The 17675-nt window shown below is 36.1% G+C and overlaps 1 protein-coding gene across 3 annotated transcripts; it reads right to left on the bottom strand.

Annotated features, from left to right (window-relative positions):
• Positions 1-9946: 9946 nt before the first annotated feature.
• On the bottom strand, positions 9947-14478 carry LOC132095725 (chemokine XC receptor 1-like). 3 transcript variants are annotated; one of them, XR_009422488.1, is made up of 5 exons: positions 14349-14478; positions 13656-13703; positions 12460-13482; positions 10398-11096; positions 9947-10352 (listed from the first exon to the last, which is right to left on the bottom strand). XR_009422488.1 is itself a non-coding variant. In XM_059500835.1 (4 exons), the coding sequence occupies exons 3-4, from the start codon at positions 13480-13482 to the stop codon at positions 11088-11090; spliced, it is 1032 nt and encodes a 343-aa protein (XP_059356818.1). In that variant the 5' UTR covers positions 13656-13703; positions 14349-14478; the 3' UTR covers positions 9947-11087. The 3 variants fall into 3 exon arrangements, 2 of the variants coding, with proteins under 2 accessions (XP_059356818.1, XP_059356817.1); XM_059500835.1 differs by having other exon boundaries at positions 9947-11096; XM_059500834.1 differs by lacking the exons at positions 9947-10352; positions 10398-11096 and having other exon boundaries at positions 12351-13482.
• Positions 14479-17675: the final 3197 nt, after the last annotated feature.

Here is a 17675-nt window from a genome sequence, read left to right as displayed (position 1 = left end):
GGTGGCCAAAAATGAAAGATTAAGTGAATATTTTAATTAAATGTTTGGCCAATAGCGTACACAAGGATTTGATTCTCCTGTAAGTGTAACAGCAGGAATTACCCCTTGGCTCCCTTTGCAGACATTTGTAATAACTTGATAATAGATACAGCATTAATATTGTTCATTTTGTATTAGCCTACATAATGTATTTTAACAGTGTTATTAACCAATCATTATTGCCATTTTTTTAATATATAATGCATTTTAAGTCATTTTAAAGGCTATTGATGGCTTAGGACTGTTTTTATAAACCAATATATATATATATATATATATATATATTACCATGGCTACAAGAACAATGCTTTTTGGTGTTTTTCTTGTTAAACCATGGATAATTTTTGTAAAAGGAACCTGGAAAGTCAGAGAGGATATTAGATGTGTAGGTGGTGGTGAAATTATTTCTGACATTAAAACTAGTTATTAACATCAAAACAATTTCACAGGAATTTGACATTTAGATGTACAGTTAGTTGTTTCTATGACTGCAAGTCATTCTCCTCAAATGCTATTGACTTTAGAAAAGTGTACAGTTGCTTCTCAATAAATTAGAATGTAGAGGAAACATTCATTTATTTCAGTAATTGAACTCATTGTGAAACTCATGTATTAAATAAATTCAAGTAGTTAAAGTCAAGAAAATATAATCATATTACCCCAGTCTCTGCATTGGCTACATGTTAAGTTTGTATCAGTTAAGTAAGTAAATTATTATTTACAGTAAGTAAATTATTATTACTTACCTATACGGCCCAAAATGGTATAGAGAATTATGACGCTGTGAGCAGGATTAGAATGCGGAAGTAGACATTCAGATGAATAAACTTTTAATATAAATTAAATATGTTGTTTTTGCGTTTTTGTTGCGTTTCCACAACATTCCGTATAAATACAAAGAGTTTTGGATTACGACGAACATAATAGAAATAAAGGGTCTAATTTACAATTACATACCAAAAATGTATTATTTTAATATTATTTATAAGTATTTGTGAAGTTTTAGTGATTTGTGAAGTTATATTTACTGCATGAGTTAAAGTCTGCATGAACATGTTAAGATCATATGCCAGACACAGGGAGAAGAGCCAATTTTGACCATACCAGAATGTGTACATGCAGGAACATGTGTACATCCACTGATGCCTAGGATGGTTTGTTCTTTCCACCAATGTATGTATGTATAAATATATCAACTGATGTAAGCATGAAGTATACATTCTATTTTAAACAAACCAACATGTTTCTGTACCTTGTAAGGAATTTTGGTCAGTGGTATATAAGCTATGGTCACTATTAAAGCCCCAGAGAAATGAACATACAGCTGGCAAAGACAACTAGTTTCTCTCATAGACAGATCAGCTCAACTGAAAAGAAAAAAATATTTAGGATTTAACTTTGTTTTATTTTTTTTTATTTTGAGTTGTCAGCTAGAGAGAGAGAGAGAAAGAGAGGGGAGGGCAGGACCCATCCCTTCATCAGTCAACACACACACACACACACACACACACACACACACACACACACACACACACAGACAGACACTCACACGCACACACAGAGTTAAATATATTCCTGCTGCTGAAAGCACAGAGACACAGATCCTTTTCAAAAATGACAGAGACTGGCTGCAATAGCAGAACCCAGAGATGGGACCAAGTCACACATGTGCAAGTCTCAAGGAAGTCCCAAGTCTTAACCTTCAAGTCTCAAGTAAGTCCCAAGTATTTTTTTCTTGGGCAAGTCAAGTCAAGTCACAAGCTATGTCAAGTCAAGTCCTGTAGTAAGTCAAGTCAAGTCCAAGTCAAGTCACCTTAATATTGTTATTTTACCTGCAGAATCTGATCTTAATAAAGTTAAAAGACAAGATATAAGTAACTGTCAGTAAATTAAAATAATTTGGATTTGCATTGTAAATACTCATGTTCAGTAAAATACATCATGGAATCAAACAAAATTGTAACTTCATAAAATTATTTATTTTTCACTTCTGCCAACAGTGTTTGAAAGGTTTTACATTTTCAACATTGAGTCCATAAAACAAATAACAGCTAAACATCCAACAGACTCCTCTCTGAACACCTCTCTCTCTCTCTCTCTCTCTCAAACACAGTTTAAATACAACATTAAACTTTGTTACATTTCTCCTCTCTCTCTCTCTCTCTCTCTCACACACACACACACACACACACTCTCAAAGTATAGAATATGAATATGACGTTTTTTTCAGTTGTTTCACACTTTTTTGTTATGTACAGTACAGACTGAAAGTTTGGACACACCTTCTCATTCAAAGAGTTTCCTTTATTTTCATGACTATGAAAATTGTAGATTCACACTGAAGGCATCAAAACTATGAATTAACACATGTGGAATTATATATGGAATTATATACATAACAAAAAAGTGTGAAACAACTAAAAAAAAATATGTCATATTCTAGGTTCTTATAGCCACCTTTTGCTTTGATTACTGCTTTGCACACTCTTGGCATTCTCTTGATGAGCTTCAAGAGGTAGTCACCTGAAATGGTCTTCCAACAGTCTTGAAGGAGTTCCCCGAGAGATGCTTAGCACTTGTTGGCCCTTTTGCCTTCTGTCTGCGTTCCAGCTCACCCCTAAACCATCTCGATTGGGTTCAGGTCCGGTGACTGTGGAGGCCAGGTCATCTGGCGCAGCACCCCATCACTCTCCTTCTTGGTCAAATAGCCCTTGATGCCTTCAGTGTGACTCTACAATTTTCATAGTCATGAAAATAAAGAAAACTCTTTGAATGAGAAGGTGTGTCCAAACTTTTGGTCTGTACTGTATGTATATATATATATAAAACTGTAATATGCACTTCTCATGATTAGGTAATCGCGGCAGCTGTAGTCTTATTCACATTTGTTTTTCTGATTAATTGTTTTGCTCTATGAGAAAGACAAGGTAACAAAATATTCGGGGCTTAAGCCCCCTTAGCCCAGCCCTAGCGCCGCCCCTGGAATGCGTTTTTTTGACGGCCTGCTAGCGGATCATTAGGGGCCGTTCACATATCTCGTCTTTTGCGCGCGCAAGTTCGTTATTTCCAATGTAGGCGCGCGGTATGCACGCTCATAATGGAAGCAACGCTGTCGCGAGGGTCATGTGACAATAACTAGGCTAAACATTCAGCTTCATCCTTTCCCATAACAATGTTGAAAGCTCAGCCAAGATGAAGGAACAGCTGATCATAGCTACTTGTCTTGCCAATCCAAATGATGCAGAGAAAGAAAGTTTATACCTATTACGAGAAAAACTAGACTCCTTTTATATAGAAAAGGCTAAAGGGGCCTTCATTAGATCTAGGGCCAAATGGCTAGAAGCTGGAGAAAAAAACTCTGCATACTTTTTCAATTTGGAAAAAAAACGAGCCGAACTTAAAAAAATGTCCTCTTTGTATATTGATAACACTCTTATATCAGATGACAAAATAATTTCAAAATTTGTTTCATTTTTTACCAAAAATTATATACATCATCTTTTAATCCTGATTCAAGTGATTTATTTTTTAGTAAGATACAACCTTTCACTCCTAGTATAAATATAAACAGTAAAAACCTTTGTGAAGAGGAGATGACATTGAAAGAATGATATCATTAAAAAAACACATTTTAACAAAAGTCCAGGACCCGATGGTTTACCGTTTGAGTTCTATAGATGTTTTTGAAATTAGAGAGAAATTAGAGAGTTTATTTTGAATGTGTTCAATGAGTGTGCAGCAAATGGAGAACTTACTGAATCTATGAAACAGGGAGTAATTACACTAATTCCAAAACCAAATAAAGACGTTTTGCATTTAGATAACTGGCGCCCAATCACACTGCTTAACTCGGATTACAAATTGTTAGCATCTCTATATGCCAATAGGTTAAAACCATGCTTGGAGGAAATCATATCTGTTACACAGTCTGGATTTATGAAGGGAAGAAATATTTCAAACAATATTAGACTGGTATTAGACCTTTTAGATTATTCAGATTTGGTAAATGAGGAAGCTCTTATTTTGTTTTAGATTTTTGTAAAGCTTTCGATACAGTAGAGCACAATTTCATGTATCAAGCTCTTAATCATTTTGGTTTTTGGCCCAACTTTTACAAATATGATGCACACATTCTATAATAATATCTCAAGTAATGTTTCTTTATCCGGTGGTACGTCTTCTCGTTTTGTTATCCAAAGAGGCATTAGACAGGGATGCCCTATTTCCCCATTTTTATTTTTATTAGTAGCCGAAACTTTGAATCTTTACACTCTGCATTGTTCCCAAATCAAAGGTATTGAGATAGGAGACTTCAATTTAACTATTAGTCAACTTGCTGATGACACTTGTTTATTTTTGAAAAACAAAGATCAGGTCCCTGTTATTCTGGAAGCACTCAAATTGTTCTCTGATGCCTCAGGTCTATCTGTGAATCAGTCTAAGAGGGAGATTATGGCTGTACACCAAATAGAAGACTCAAGTATATCTGGAATACAGTTTAAACAATTAGTTAGATACTTGGGTATTGTAATTAGTAAATCAGATACAGAGAGACTAACAGAGAATTTTTCGCAAAGATTACAAAAAACAAGAAATATCTTTAACTGTTGGCTCCAAAGAAATTTATCTATTCAAGGTCGTGTATAGATTTCAAAGGCTGAAGGGATCTCCAGAATTGTATATCCAGCATTATCTCTTTATGTAGATTCTAAAACCTGTGCCGCAGTTGATAAAATCTTATTTAAATTTATTTGGAGAGGCAAAACAGAATATATTAAAAGGAAAACCATAATCACAAGTGTATCAAAAGGAGGACTAAATGCTTTAGACTTTGACACTATCAATAATATATTTAAAATTAATTGGATTAAACACTGTCTTTGTGAAAGTAACCTTCCATGGTTTTTTATTCCCAATTTAATCTTCAAAGAATGTGGTAGTCTTAATTTTCTACTTGCTTGTGATTTTAAATGTAATAAACTCCCGATTAAGTTGTCCAACTTTCACAAACAAGCTTTGAATGCATGGAAATTAGTTTACAAACACAATTTCTCTCCCCATTCCTGTGTTATTTGGAATAACCAGTATATATTATTCAAAAACAAAACCATTTTTTGGAACGATTGGTTTAACAAAGGTTTAATTTTTGTTACAGATTTGATAAATCAATTTGGTGACATATATAATTATAATGAATTTGTTAATTATCTTGGGACAAATGTATCTTCTAAAGAATATTTTAAACTCATTCATTGTATCTCCCCGAAACTACTTTATCTTATAAAAAATGAAAAGATGTATAATCCTGTAATTGGTTCTCTTCCTAGTCTGACTGTTGGGGGCCTTTCCATTACAGATAAAAAATTTAATAATTTATATATCAGAAGAATTTTAACCAAAGAAAAAAGTTCTTCACCTAAGGCAATGGTGAAGTGGAAACAGGATTACCACTCCCTTGTTTTTAAGAATTTGTGGTCCGATATACATAAATATGTAATTCCTAATAAAGCCAAAGAAACTCACTCTAAAATAATAAACAGATACTATCCATGTAATGATTTAAAAGTATACTTTTATATACTAGAAAGTGGGCCAATTTAGTCCCAAGGAGCATTGAAACAGTACACTTACATGTACAGTATAATACTAGAACACTGATATTTATATACTTGCTACATAAAGTATACTTTAAAATATATAGTAGGCCTACTTGAACTTTACTTAAGTATACTTAATAAAATAAACTTGAAGTACTACTTTTTGGTAAGGGACTTCTTTTATTTTGTGGTACAAAAATTTGCTCTAATTTTAAACAATTATAGCAAATGACGACTTTGCGGGATTTAAAAGGAAAGATTTTTATTGTATAACTTTGTATGAAAAACAGACCAGAATCTAGCAGATTGTTTTATGGTAGTTTTCATTTTGTCCAGTTCCTCTAATATATTTGCTAAATTAAAAATCCGAAAAAAAAGAACGCAATTGAATTAATGTCTTATGAGTCCAGATTGTCTTGGATAAAATACCTTTTTAATAAAAATGACATTTGAAGAGTGCAATTCGAAGCGTTATGAAGCTGACAGATGTCTCACTTGTTGACTACGGTTGCCACCTACTGGACACTGAAGGAATAACCACCCAAGACTGAGGCGTACTAACATTTCCTCTTTTTATTTCTTATTTTTTTTTACTCCACAGTGGAAAATTACTTCTCAGCATTCTGCTATGGCATTTGGTTTTTCATCTGCTTTTTTGGTCTCTGTTCCTCTTTCAGGAATTTTCATGACGCATTTGCCTACATTACAGCTCTAACTAGTCCAGACTTATCAGAAGACAACAACTTCAAGCACACAAACGTTACATTGCAAAACTGTAATGCCATTCAGTGATGTGACACTTTTGTAAAAACACTTTTAAAAATACATTAAATATGTTCACACCAACAATTTAGGCTACTTCAGTACACATGTTGCAGTTCAATCAAAGTAATCTGATTGTTTGCTGGCTCGATATGTTCAAAGGCAAATTATGCAGGTGTAACTATCCTAAATGAAACAAATACATATATTAAATTCTCAAAATAAAAAACTGAAGACATTTGCCATAAAATCTTTTATAATAATAAAAATGCTCTCTCTCTCTCTCTCTCTCTCTCTCTCTCTCTCTCTCTCAATTCAATTCAATTCAATTCAATAAAGCTTTATTGGCATGACAAAAATACATTCGTATTGCCAAAGCATGAAAACAACATATAAAATGATTTTGAACATTTAGTACAGAAAATAATAATAATAATTCAATTAAAAAAAAAAAAAAAAAAAAAATAGTCAAACAGTTTATGAACATTTCAAAAATCTGTGAACAACTTAGAATTTAGTGTGTAAGTGTTTGTGTGTTTGTTTTGTGTACGAGCGTGTGAGTGTGTGTGAGTGTGTGTGTGTGTGTGAGCGCATCACTGATTGGTCGTCAACTCTCTCTTTTTGTGACAGGCATCGATGTATCTTGCCGCTAGTGTCATACATTCTCTTTTTTCACCTAATAGGTGTTGGAATTGTGTTTTGTGGTTCAATTTTAGAAAGTTAGGGCAAAGTTTTTCAAATTGTATGTAGAAAGTCCCTCTAATGTCCTCATAGTTGGGACAGCTGGTGAGGAAGTGTTGCTCTGTCTCCACCTCCCCCTGGGCACAGTGCGGGCAGAGGCGTCTCTCTCGGGGCAGCCAGCTCTGCCGGTATCTGCCCGTCTCCACAGTCAGGCTGTGGTTGCTCAGTCTGTACCTCGTCATTCTTCTTCTGAGTGTGCAGTCCTTCACTGCACTCAGGTATTCTGCAGTTGTGTAGTCTCTGTTTAGGGCCAAATAGCATTCTAGTTTACTCTGTTTTTGTGTTGTTTGAGTCCAATAGGTCAGGTAATGCTCTCTTTGAGCTTTTATGATGTGGTTGGGCCGGATTGTGTGGATGAGGGTGTCAGTGTCCTGAGGCTGGTTAGTGTTAGTGGTGTTCGTCTGTGTGTGGAGCCTAAGGACCAGCTGAATGAGTGGGCTCTTCTCAGGGCTCATCTCATGGTTCTGAAGGGCTTTATAATGATAAGAGTTGGGGTCACTCATTTTTAGATGTTTCCAGAATTTGATGGCTCGTTTCTCCACATGTATCAGGAGAGGGTATTGGCCTAATTCTGCCCTGCATGCGTTGTTCGCCGTGTTCCTCTGTACTCTCAGGATACTCTTACAGAACTCGGCATGCAGGGTTTCTATCGGATTTTTGTCCCATTTGTCGAATTGGTGATTTAGGAGAGGACCCCAAACTTCACTGCCATATAATGCAATTGGTTCTATGACTGATTGGAATATTTTGAGCCAGATTCTGATTGGTATTTCAATTTGGATAGATTTTTTGATGGCATAGAAGGCCCTTCTTGCTTTCTCTTTCAGTTCATTCACGGCCAAATTTAGGTTTCCGTTTGCACTTATCTTCAGCCCGAGGTATGTGTAGCTTGAGACATGATCAAGTTTGGTCATACCAAGGGTGAAGTTTTGTCCCTTTCCCTGACATCTGGGTCTTTTCTGAAATGTTATTATTTTAGTTTTGGTTGGGTTGACGGTCAGGGCCCAGGTCTGACAGAACTGATGCAGGATGTCCAGGTTCTGCTGTAGACCCTCTTCTGTTGGAGACAGCAGGACCAGATCATCCGCATACAGCAGGAGCTTTATAGAGGAGTCGTGAAGTGTGAGGCCAGGAGCTGCCGATTCTTCCAGGAGTTTCGCCAATTCATTAATGTAGATGTTGAAGAGGGTCGGTGATATTGGGCAGCCCTGTCTCACACCCCGCCCTTGAGTGAAGAACTCGGTTCGTTTATGGCCAATTTTAATTGCACATTGATTGTTTGAGTACATCGTTTTTATAATGCTATATGTTTTGCCCCCAATACCTGATTCTAGAAGTTTAGAAAGAAGGCCTTCATGCCAAATCGAATCAAAGGCCTTCTGGAAGTCTACAAAGCAAGCGAAAATTTTGGTTTTGTTTTGGTTGATGTATTTATCGATCAGGGTATGCAGGGTGAATATATGGTCTGATGTTCTAAAATTTGGTAGGAATCCAATCTGGCTTTTGCTCAGGACACTGTGCTCTGAGAGGAAGTGGACGAGTCTCGTGTTGATGATGCTGCAGAACATCTTCCCCAGATTGCTGCTCACACAGATGCCTCTGTAATTGTTGGGGTCTGATGTGTCTCCACTCTTGAATATGGGCGTTATGAGTCCTCTATTCCAGGTGTCAGGGAAATGGCCAACACTCAGAACCAAGTTGAACAGTTTCATGATGGCCAATTTGAATTTGGGGCTTATATTTTTCAGCATCTCGTTAAGGATGCCGTCTGGTCCTCTTGCCTTTTTTGTTGGCAGAGCCTGTATTTTATCCATCAGCTCTTCTTCTGTGATTGGGTAGTCTAGTGGGTTTTGGTGTTTGCCAATAATGTTTTCTATATGGTTTAATTTTTCATATATTTGTGTTTGTTTTATATTCATGTCTAATTTGCTATAGAGTTGCTCAAAGTGATTTTTCCAGGTGTCTCCGTCTTGTATTGTAATTTGTTCATGTTTCTTATTGTTTAGGTGATTCCAGTTGTCCCAGAAACTGTTTGATTGGACAGAATCTTCAATAGTTTAGAGCTGATTTTGGATGTACTGTTCTTTCTTCTTTCTGAGTGTATTTTTATATGTTTTAAGCTCCTCACAATAATGAAGACGTAAATCTGAATTGCAAGCTGTCTTAAATTTGTCTTTATTCTTTTACAATCCGAATCAAAATTCATTCTTTTGTTTTTGCTTATGGTCTCTCTCTCTCTCTCTCTCTCTCTCTCTCTCTCTCTCAAAAAAAAATAAATATATTAATAGATAGCCTACTTTAACATTTATGACATCTGAGGTAAATTCAAACTGTTTAATGTCAAATGGAATAACTACACACACAAAAAAAACTTTTTTTTTAAAAAATATATTTTTGCAAATGATTATTAAGGTGTCCAAGTATTCATGTTTTCAGGCAAATGTATATTTTTTTTACTTGATAGTTACACCAATAAACTATTATAATGTGTATATATATATATATATATATATATATATATATATATATATATATATATATATATATATATATATATATATAACCAGCAGTGAAAAGTGAGTCAGGTCCGCTCCATGGACAGTGCAATTATTAAAGAATAAAACACAAAAATAAAAAATATACATAAATATAGCTATGAAAGAATGAAATAAAAGTAAACAATAAAAATATAAGAAAAAAATTATATATATATATATATATATATATATATATAAAACCAACATGAATGCTATTTAGATCGCATTTCTAAGAATTTGATGCATGCCTTTTGTTGCTTGATGAATAAAACCTCTGCTATCAATCTGTTATTCATCTCAATAACTTTTTTGAGCCAATCATCTGCACTGTAAACGTCATGTGACTCACTTTGGAGCTGCAACAAAATGACATCATGACCTTTGACATGATCAGTGATGAAACTGACCAGAGAATCTGCTTGGGTTTCTAAACATTTACACGCTGAACCTCGAGAGCCGACAGAATCCTCTGCTCCATGGCAGGTACTTCCTGAACTTCTTTCCTCCAAAGATGTGGACAAGTGGATTCAGACAGCAGTGGGAATACGCTAGAATGTGAGTGGAGCAGTAGATGGTCTCCAAAACACTCTTCCTAAACACAAAAACACCTAGAGACCTCAAGGACAAGAGGAAGATGTTATACAGTGCCCAGCAGATGAAGAATCCCACTGCGATGCTTAGGATGGTGCATACGGCATTGTTTCTGCTTCAGATGCGACACTGAAGGATGGAAAAACCCATCCGAATGTAGCAAAACACAATAACCAGGAATGGGAGCAGGAAAAAAAGAGATTCATTTGAGTAAAATATTCATACACCTCCACAAACACTGAGTTATTGGTGGGAACACAATATACACCATCAGGTCCATCCACAGTCCCAGAGAAGATCATTTCAGGCAGACTGAAGGCCACAGAGATCAACCAAGCCACAGCAGACGAGATGTGCATGTAAATTCTGCGATTCCCTACAGATGAAGCGAACACCGGATAGACCACCACGACGTATCGATGGACTGTCATGACTGTGAGGAACATCATGTAGCTGTACAGGCCCAAAAAGATACTCCAGGTGAACAGCTTACATGCCAGATATCCAAATATCCATCCCCAAATATGATTGATTGTCCAGGGAATCAATGTGAAGGAGAAAATGAGGTTGGACACTGTCAGATGGAGGAGTAAACAATGAGCAGAGCTGCTCAAACCCACTTTCTTTAAGACCACCCAAAGCAAAAAGCTGTTTCCGGGTAGACTGATGCAGATGATGAGACTGCAGCAAATGGCACTGATTATCCTAAGTGAAAGATTCTCTTCCTCTAATGTCACCAAAGGATAATATTCCTCATATGTGTGGTTGAAGTCATAATCATAACTGATATTGAAGACCTCTTGCGTAGTATCTCCATGCATTATATCGTCTGTAGAAACACACAGATTGAATAATGTCAAGAATTATGCATAAACATCATATTAGGAACACAATTAAGCACTAGTCAAGTCTACTTTTGAAATTCAAAAGTAAAATAAATAAATAAATAAATAAATGTAAATAAAATAAAGGTTCCAAAAAATTGTTTTTGTAGTGAAGCAATTGAAGAACCATTTTTGGTTCCCAAAAAAAATATTTAGTGAACAGAGCTTAAAAGAACCATTATATATTTATTTTGAGCTTGAAGAAGATTTTAATAATCTAAAGAACATTTTTCCACAGTAAAGAACCTTTTGTACAATGGAAAGTTTCCATAGATATGAAAGGTTCTTCAATGCCAATAAAGAACTTTTACTTTTAAGAGTGTATTTATTCACTGTATTCATGCATAATTTATGTAACACTAAATTATACATTTTAAATAATTTTTACCCAACTCTTTCCCATGCAACGATTAATTATAATAAACTAAAACACCATAAACTGACCACTATGACAAAAACCCAAATCTTCTGTAGACATGCAATGGTTTTGTGTGAGGAACAGAAAGTGAACACAGAAAATTGCAAACCTATTCCTTTTTTGTTGTTGTTGTTGGAATGATCAGAAATGAGAAATGCATGCATGCATACCACAAACAAAGAGAGAAGGAAAGAAATATGCAATATAAGAAATACCTTGGTTGATGTGGTGGTTTGTTCCTTAAATTATCAGTGTTGTCTCCCCTAGAGACACTGAAGAATCAGACATGTTCTGCATGTACAGTATCTTCTTTCAGTCACATAAATGTCCAGTCCACTTAATTTACATCAAACATGTTAACACACATTTTTGTTTAACAGATACATTCATCTTAAAATCATTAAACAAAATAGAAATACAATTTTCCAATATAAATTCTTAAACTAATAATACAGAATGCAGAAATAATCAGGAAAGCTGAAGTTTTGCTTGAATTTGTCTAAATAAAATACACATATAAAGACACATGCATGTGTGTTCGTGTGTGTGTATATACAGTATACATATATATATATATATATACACACACACAATTTATACAGTCACACAGTCACATATATACATTTATATACATTTATATATATATATATATATATATATATATATATATATATATATATATTTCTATATATATAGTACACACACACACCTTTTTTGTTGTTACATGAATTTAAAAATTAAAAATATTTGTGATATATATATAAAACATCCTCAATATAATTTTAATATAACTGACTGTGCTAACTAAAATGTTTTTCTAGGCCTTAATAAATTCATCATGTTTACGGTCTTAATTTTTACAGTATTTTCAGTGTGTTCAGCTCGCTGACATTTGTTTGTTGCACTTCACAATTTTCTCGAGCTCCTTCATTCATGTATGGATGAATCCTGGAGTCGCTGGGATCCGTTGGTCCTCTGTAGAGCCCCGACTGCCTGAGTTCAGGCGAGCAGAACAATAAACTTGACAAGAGATTTCTGTACTTCCCTCTGACAATATACAGCGCCGGGTTTATGCAGCAGTGGGAAAATGCCAGAATCCTGCAGACGATAAATGCAATATGCAGCTGATAATGTTCACAGGAATCAAAGTTATAGATGGACATCAACACAATGATGATATGATAGGGCCCCCAGCATATGAAGAAAGCGATAACAATGCACAGCACCAGTATCACAGTTTTGTATTTCTGCCTGGTCGATGTTGACATGAGGGTCAAAATGATTTTGGTGTAACAGAAAACAATGATGGCAAACGGTACAAGAAACAGCAGAATGAGCTGAGCGTAATATCCGACTTTGTCATCAACTGTATTGGGACTTTGACATGAGTATTTGTAGATATGTACATCTTGTGCCTTTGCGGCTATTGAATCTCTCAGACAAGCAATCAAACTTAAGATCCATGCACCAATGCAGGCGGCCTTTGAACAGTTGAGCCTTCTACTTCGTGTTAACCAGTAACTTCTGACCACAACCACAACAAAACGGTCGAGGGTCATGGCGGTGAGAAGGATGAGGCTTCCATAGATGCCTACAAAATAGGCCCCGGTCATGATCTTACAGACAACATCTCCAAAAACCCAGTGATTAAGAAGCTCCACGCACCAGAAAGGCAATGTGAGTGTGAACAGAAGGTCAAAAAGAGCCAAACAGAACATGAAAAGGTTGGTTGCCCTGTTCAGGTCTTCGTAGCAGGTGAGCGCACACACGAGGAAGCCATTACCAAGGATGCTGAGGCAGAAGATCGTGGCGTAGCACACACCAGTCGTTTTTTCATAGTCATCAACCTCACACATTGGGATTAACTCTTCATATGAGTCATTATCATAGGTGCTATTTGAGTTGAACTCCATCTAGCATAAAAAAATTGCATTTTAAAGTACTTTCTAATGCAATTTCTGATATTTGCATGATGTAGAAAATAACAACTATTGCATTTTGCATCTTCAGTAAAGTATAAAGCACAGTATACTATACAGAATAGAGTACAGCATATAGCAAGAATGAAATAACATGGAATGCTTACCTTAAGGTCACGGTTGACCGTGTTGTAGAACTGCTTAAGGAAAATAGTCTAAGTGACAAAAGAAATCACACTTCTGTTAGTGTTGTCATTTCCTTTTGCTAAGGCTTGCAGTTTCACAATGAATAAATTTAATGTGGCTGGGCATTGCAGCATGTGGTTTCTGAGAAGTTCAAAAACCTTTGGCCAGTTGCCTTTATGTGTTTATATTTATTCTCAATTAATATTTACGGGGGAAATGCAATTGCATTGCTTCTTTTTCCATTTCAGTCAAATCTAAATTTTAAACAATTCCTGCCTTTTAATGACTCTTCACAGGCTTTTAAGAGGCAGGATACAGTTAGTGCACTCGTATAACAGGTCTTTATATTGTTCTAAAAGTATATACTATGCACATAAATGTATTCATTTCATTCGTGTTTACAAAATTGTTTTTTGACAACATTTATCACATTTTCATACGAAGAACTTAATCATCTACATTTGACAATTATGTGTTTGATTCACTAAAGCATTACATTATCTTGCTGTATCATATCGGCCATTATTTTGTGATTTTGTTTGCTGCTGCTAATGCCACAGATAAACACATTAAGACATTGGATTATTAGTCTGCACATGAAAACACAAATAATTTATTAACAACACTGCACTATTTCCATATTAAAGCATAGAAATGAAGGTAAAATAAGTCACCTCAACAAACTTCACTGCCGTCTTTTATTCTTTCCTGGACCATCTTATGTTGTAAGACTAATAAGATCGAAACACATACCAGAGGACCACAATGAATCAGCTGACCACATATGACTGCTAATGTGTCAAAACTGCAGTGAAATGAACCATAGACCACCCCTGCAAGTCCAAGAAACTGACTGGGTAAAATGTTTTATTTGTATCTTTTGTGAACAAAGTTGGTCAAAGAAACGACAGAAGCACTTCTCAGAAACCTTCATCAGGGAAACAGTTCATGCACACGTTTTAAAAGAATTCAGTTAGCCAAGTCTGTAAACAAATCAGTTTATGAACTTCAATACAAACCAAAAACATTATATTTATTACTTTTGTTGTTAAAGAAAAAATTATTGGAAAAATTTTTAATTCTAGTAGCACATAATGTGAAATGCACTGATGAAGAGATGTTTTGTTAATCAAAGTTGCTTGCAAGAAATACCTGAAGAATCCTCAGTGAGAGCATTAAGACCACAGCAAACAACACAGGCATTTGTCATTAGATTGATTTACTTGCAAAACAAAACTATATGGGCATAATTTTAAGATCAGGTAGAATTATTAGGTTAGTCCTCACCAGTGACAGCACATCTTGACAGATGTTTCTTACCTGATACGTTTTTAGTTTTCACCATGTTCATTATGGTGGTTGTACATACCCTTTCAAAAGATACTGATATGAACAACTCAGGTAATAATATGTAGGCCTACTTTAAAAGGTGACAGCGTTGGATCTTTTTTCAAAGACTGAACAAAGTTGAGAGGAAAAGGCTTAGAAAGGAGAAGCTGAGACGTCAGCTTCCTTGAATTTCTTTATATCGCGGCATAATGTGTTGCTCTATAAGCATGCTTCACTTTGTCAGACAGGGTCTATTTAAGTGATTTCCTGATTCAACAGGTCTGGCAGTAATCAGGCTTGGGTGTGGCTAATGAAATTTAACTCAGTTTTCTAAAATAATATTGTTGATCACTAGGGTTTGGCCGATAGACGATGCCATGCACGATCTCTTTTTAGTTTCACTCTCACTTTCGAGATTCGCGATCGCACGTATCTGTAACTCTGTTTATACTATGGAGTGGCAGTAATTACCACACATTTTACAAGATTATATGTCTGCCAGTGGTACTGAGGATCTGCCAATCATTCATCATTGTCCTAAGTCATCTCTTTTTACACAGTGTCTACATCGACGTGAAAGTTGTCATGTGGCGCCGCGCTGTATCAACTAAAGACTGTCTACACTAGACATGACAAAGCCACCATTGAAAATCATTTGAAATTTCTTTCATATACAGAACGTGGCAGCAGTTGACTGTCAGAGATTTGTGGTGTCACGCCAACACACGCCGCATCCAGTTTAGACAGCACTATAATAGATTAGTGGTTTTATAGTATTTTGTTGCGCCATGCCGCTCGCATCTGGTGTAGACACGGTGTTAGGAATCATTAGTTGTTCTCCCTTATAAGCAGATGTGGGTAGTAACGAGCTACATTTACTTCGTTACTTTTACTTGAGTAAATGTTTGGGGTAACTAATACTTTTTGGAGTACATTTAAAGATGGATACTTTTACTCTTTTTTTAGGTTTTTCTTTTCTCCTCTCCCTCGCTCCAGTTTTTCACAAGTTCATCAAACAACCGCAGTAAGAATTTTCATCAAGCACGGTGAGTAATGGCTTCTCCTATCATTGTTTCTTGCACCTCTTGCCACATGTACAGTTTATCTATCTCTGTCGCTGATGAGGGATTCACATGTGATAAATGCAGGGAAATAGTTAGGCTGACAGAGAAGATTTCAGAATTAGAGACACGCATCCAAACTTTAATTGAGGATAGTAAAAATGTTAGGGCTCTAGATACGGCTTTGGATGCGTCTAGCTCAGGGATTCCTGTACATTGTTCGGTTCCGGAAACAGAGCCCCAGCAGCAGGGCAACTGGGTGACGGTGAGGCAGCGTAGTCGTGGGTCAAAACACCGCTCTTCTGTTCCGATCAAAACATTAAACAGGTTCTCCCCACTCAGTGATGCACCCACTGAGAAACCTGATGAAAGTGCTCTAGTTTTTGGTGATTCTATTGTACGGAACGTGAATATAGAGACACCAGCCACCATAGTCAAATGTTTACCGGGAGCCAGAGCGCCTGACATCTTGGCAAATTTAAAAGTGCTGGCTAATGCTAAACGTAAATACAGTAAGATTGTTATTCATGCCGGCGCTAATGATGTTGGACTTCGCCAGTCGGAGATCACTAAAAATAACATTAAAGAGGTGTGTGAACTTGCAAGCACGATGTCAGACACTGTAATATGCTCTGGTCCCCTCCCTGCTTACCGTGGTGATGAGATGCATAGCAGATTGTCATCACTCAATGGCTGGATGTCTAAGTGGTGCCCACAGAATAACATAGGTTTCATAGACAATTGGACGGGCTTTTGGGGCAGACCTGACCTGTTTAAAAGAGATGGTCTTCATCCCTCCTGGGGTGGCGCCACTCTTCTCTCTAGAAATATGGCAAATAGTCTTAGTGTTTATACTTGACTAACTGGGGCCCAGGTCAGGAAGCAGACAGACTGGCTAAACCGACCGTCTGCTAGCTGCCTCCCGTCACAGAGGTCAGTTAATTCTCAGCACATAGAGACTTTTTCACCTAGATATCACACTATAGAGACTGTGTCTGTTCCCCGAACAAAAAACATCCAAACCAAGTTAAGATTAACAATTTAATTGAGGTTCAACAAATAAAAAACAGAAGCAATATGGATAAACAAATGATAAAGCTTGGCTTATTGAATATCAGATCCCTTTCTACGAAAACACTTTTTGTAAATAATATGATCACTGATCATAATATAGATGTACTCTGTTTGACAGAAACCTTGCTAAAACCTGATGATTACATTATTTTAAATGAGTCCACCCCCCAAGATTACTGTTATAAACATGAGCCGCGTCTAAAAGGCAAAGGGGGAGGTGTTGCTTCAATTTATAACAACGTTTTCAGGATTTCTCAGAGGGCAGGCTACAAGTATAACTCGTTTGAAGTAATGGTACTTCATATAACATTATCCAAAGAAACAAATGTTAATGATAAATCCCCTGTTATGTTTGTACTGGCTACTGTATACAGGCCACCAGGGCACCATACAGACTTTATTAAAGAGTTTGGTGATTTTGCATCTGAGTTAGTTCTGGCTGCAGATTAAGTTTTAATAGTTGGTGATTTTAATATCCATGTTGATAATGAAAACGATGCATTGGGATCAGCATTTATAGACATTCTGAACTCTATT

The sequence above is a fragment of the Carassius carassius genome, chromosome 20, assembly GCF_963082965.1.
Source record: "Carassius carassius chromosome 20, fCarCar2.1, whole genome shotgun sequence".
NCBI lineage: Eukaryota > Metazoa > Chordata > Actinopteri > Cypriniformes > Cyprinidae > Carassius > Carassius carassius.
The sequence above is the reverse complement of the archived record's forward strand: the minus strand, read 5'-3'. Positions and strand labels throughout refer to the sequence as shown.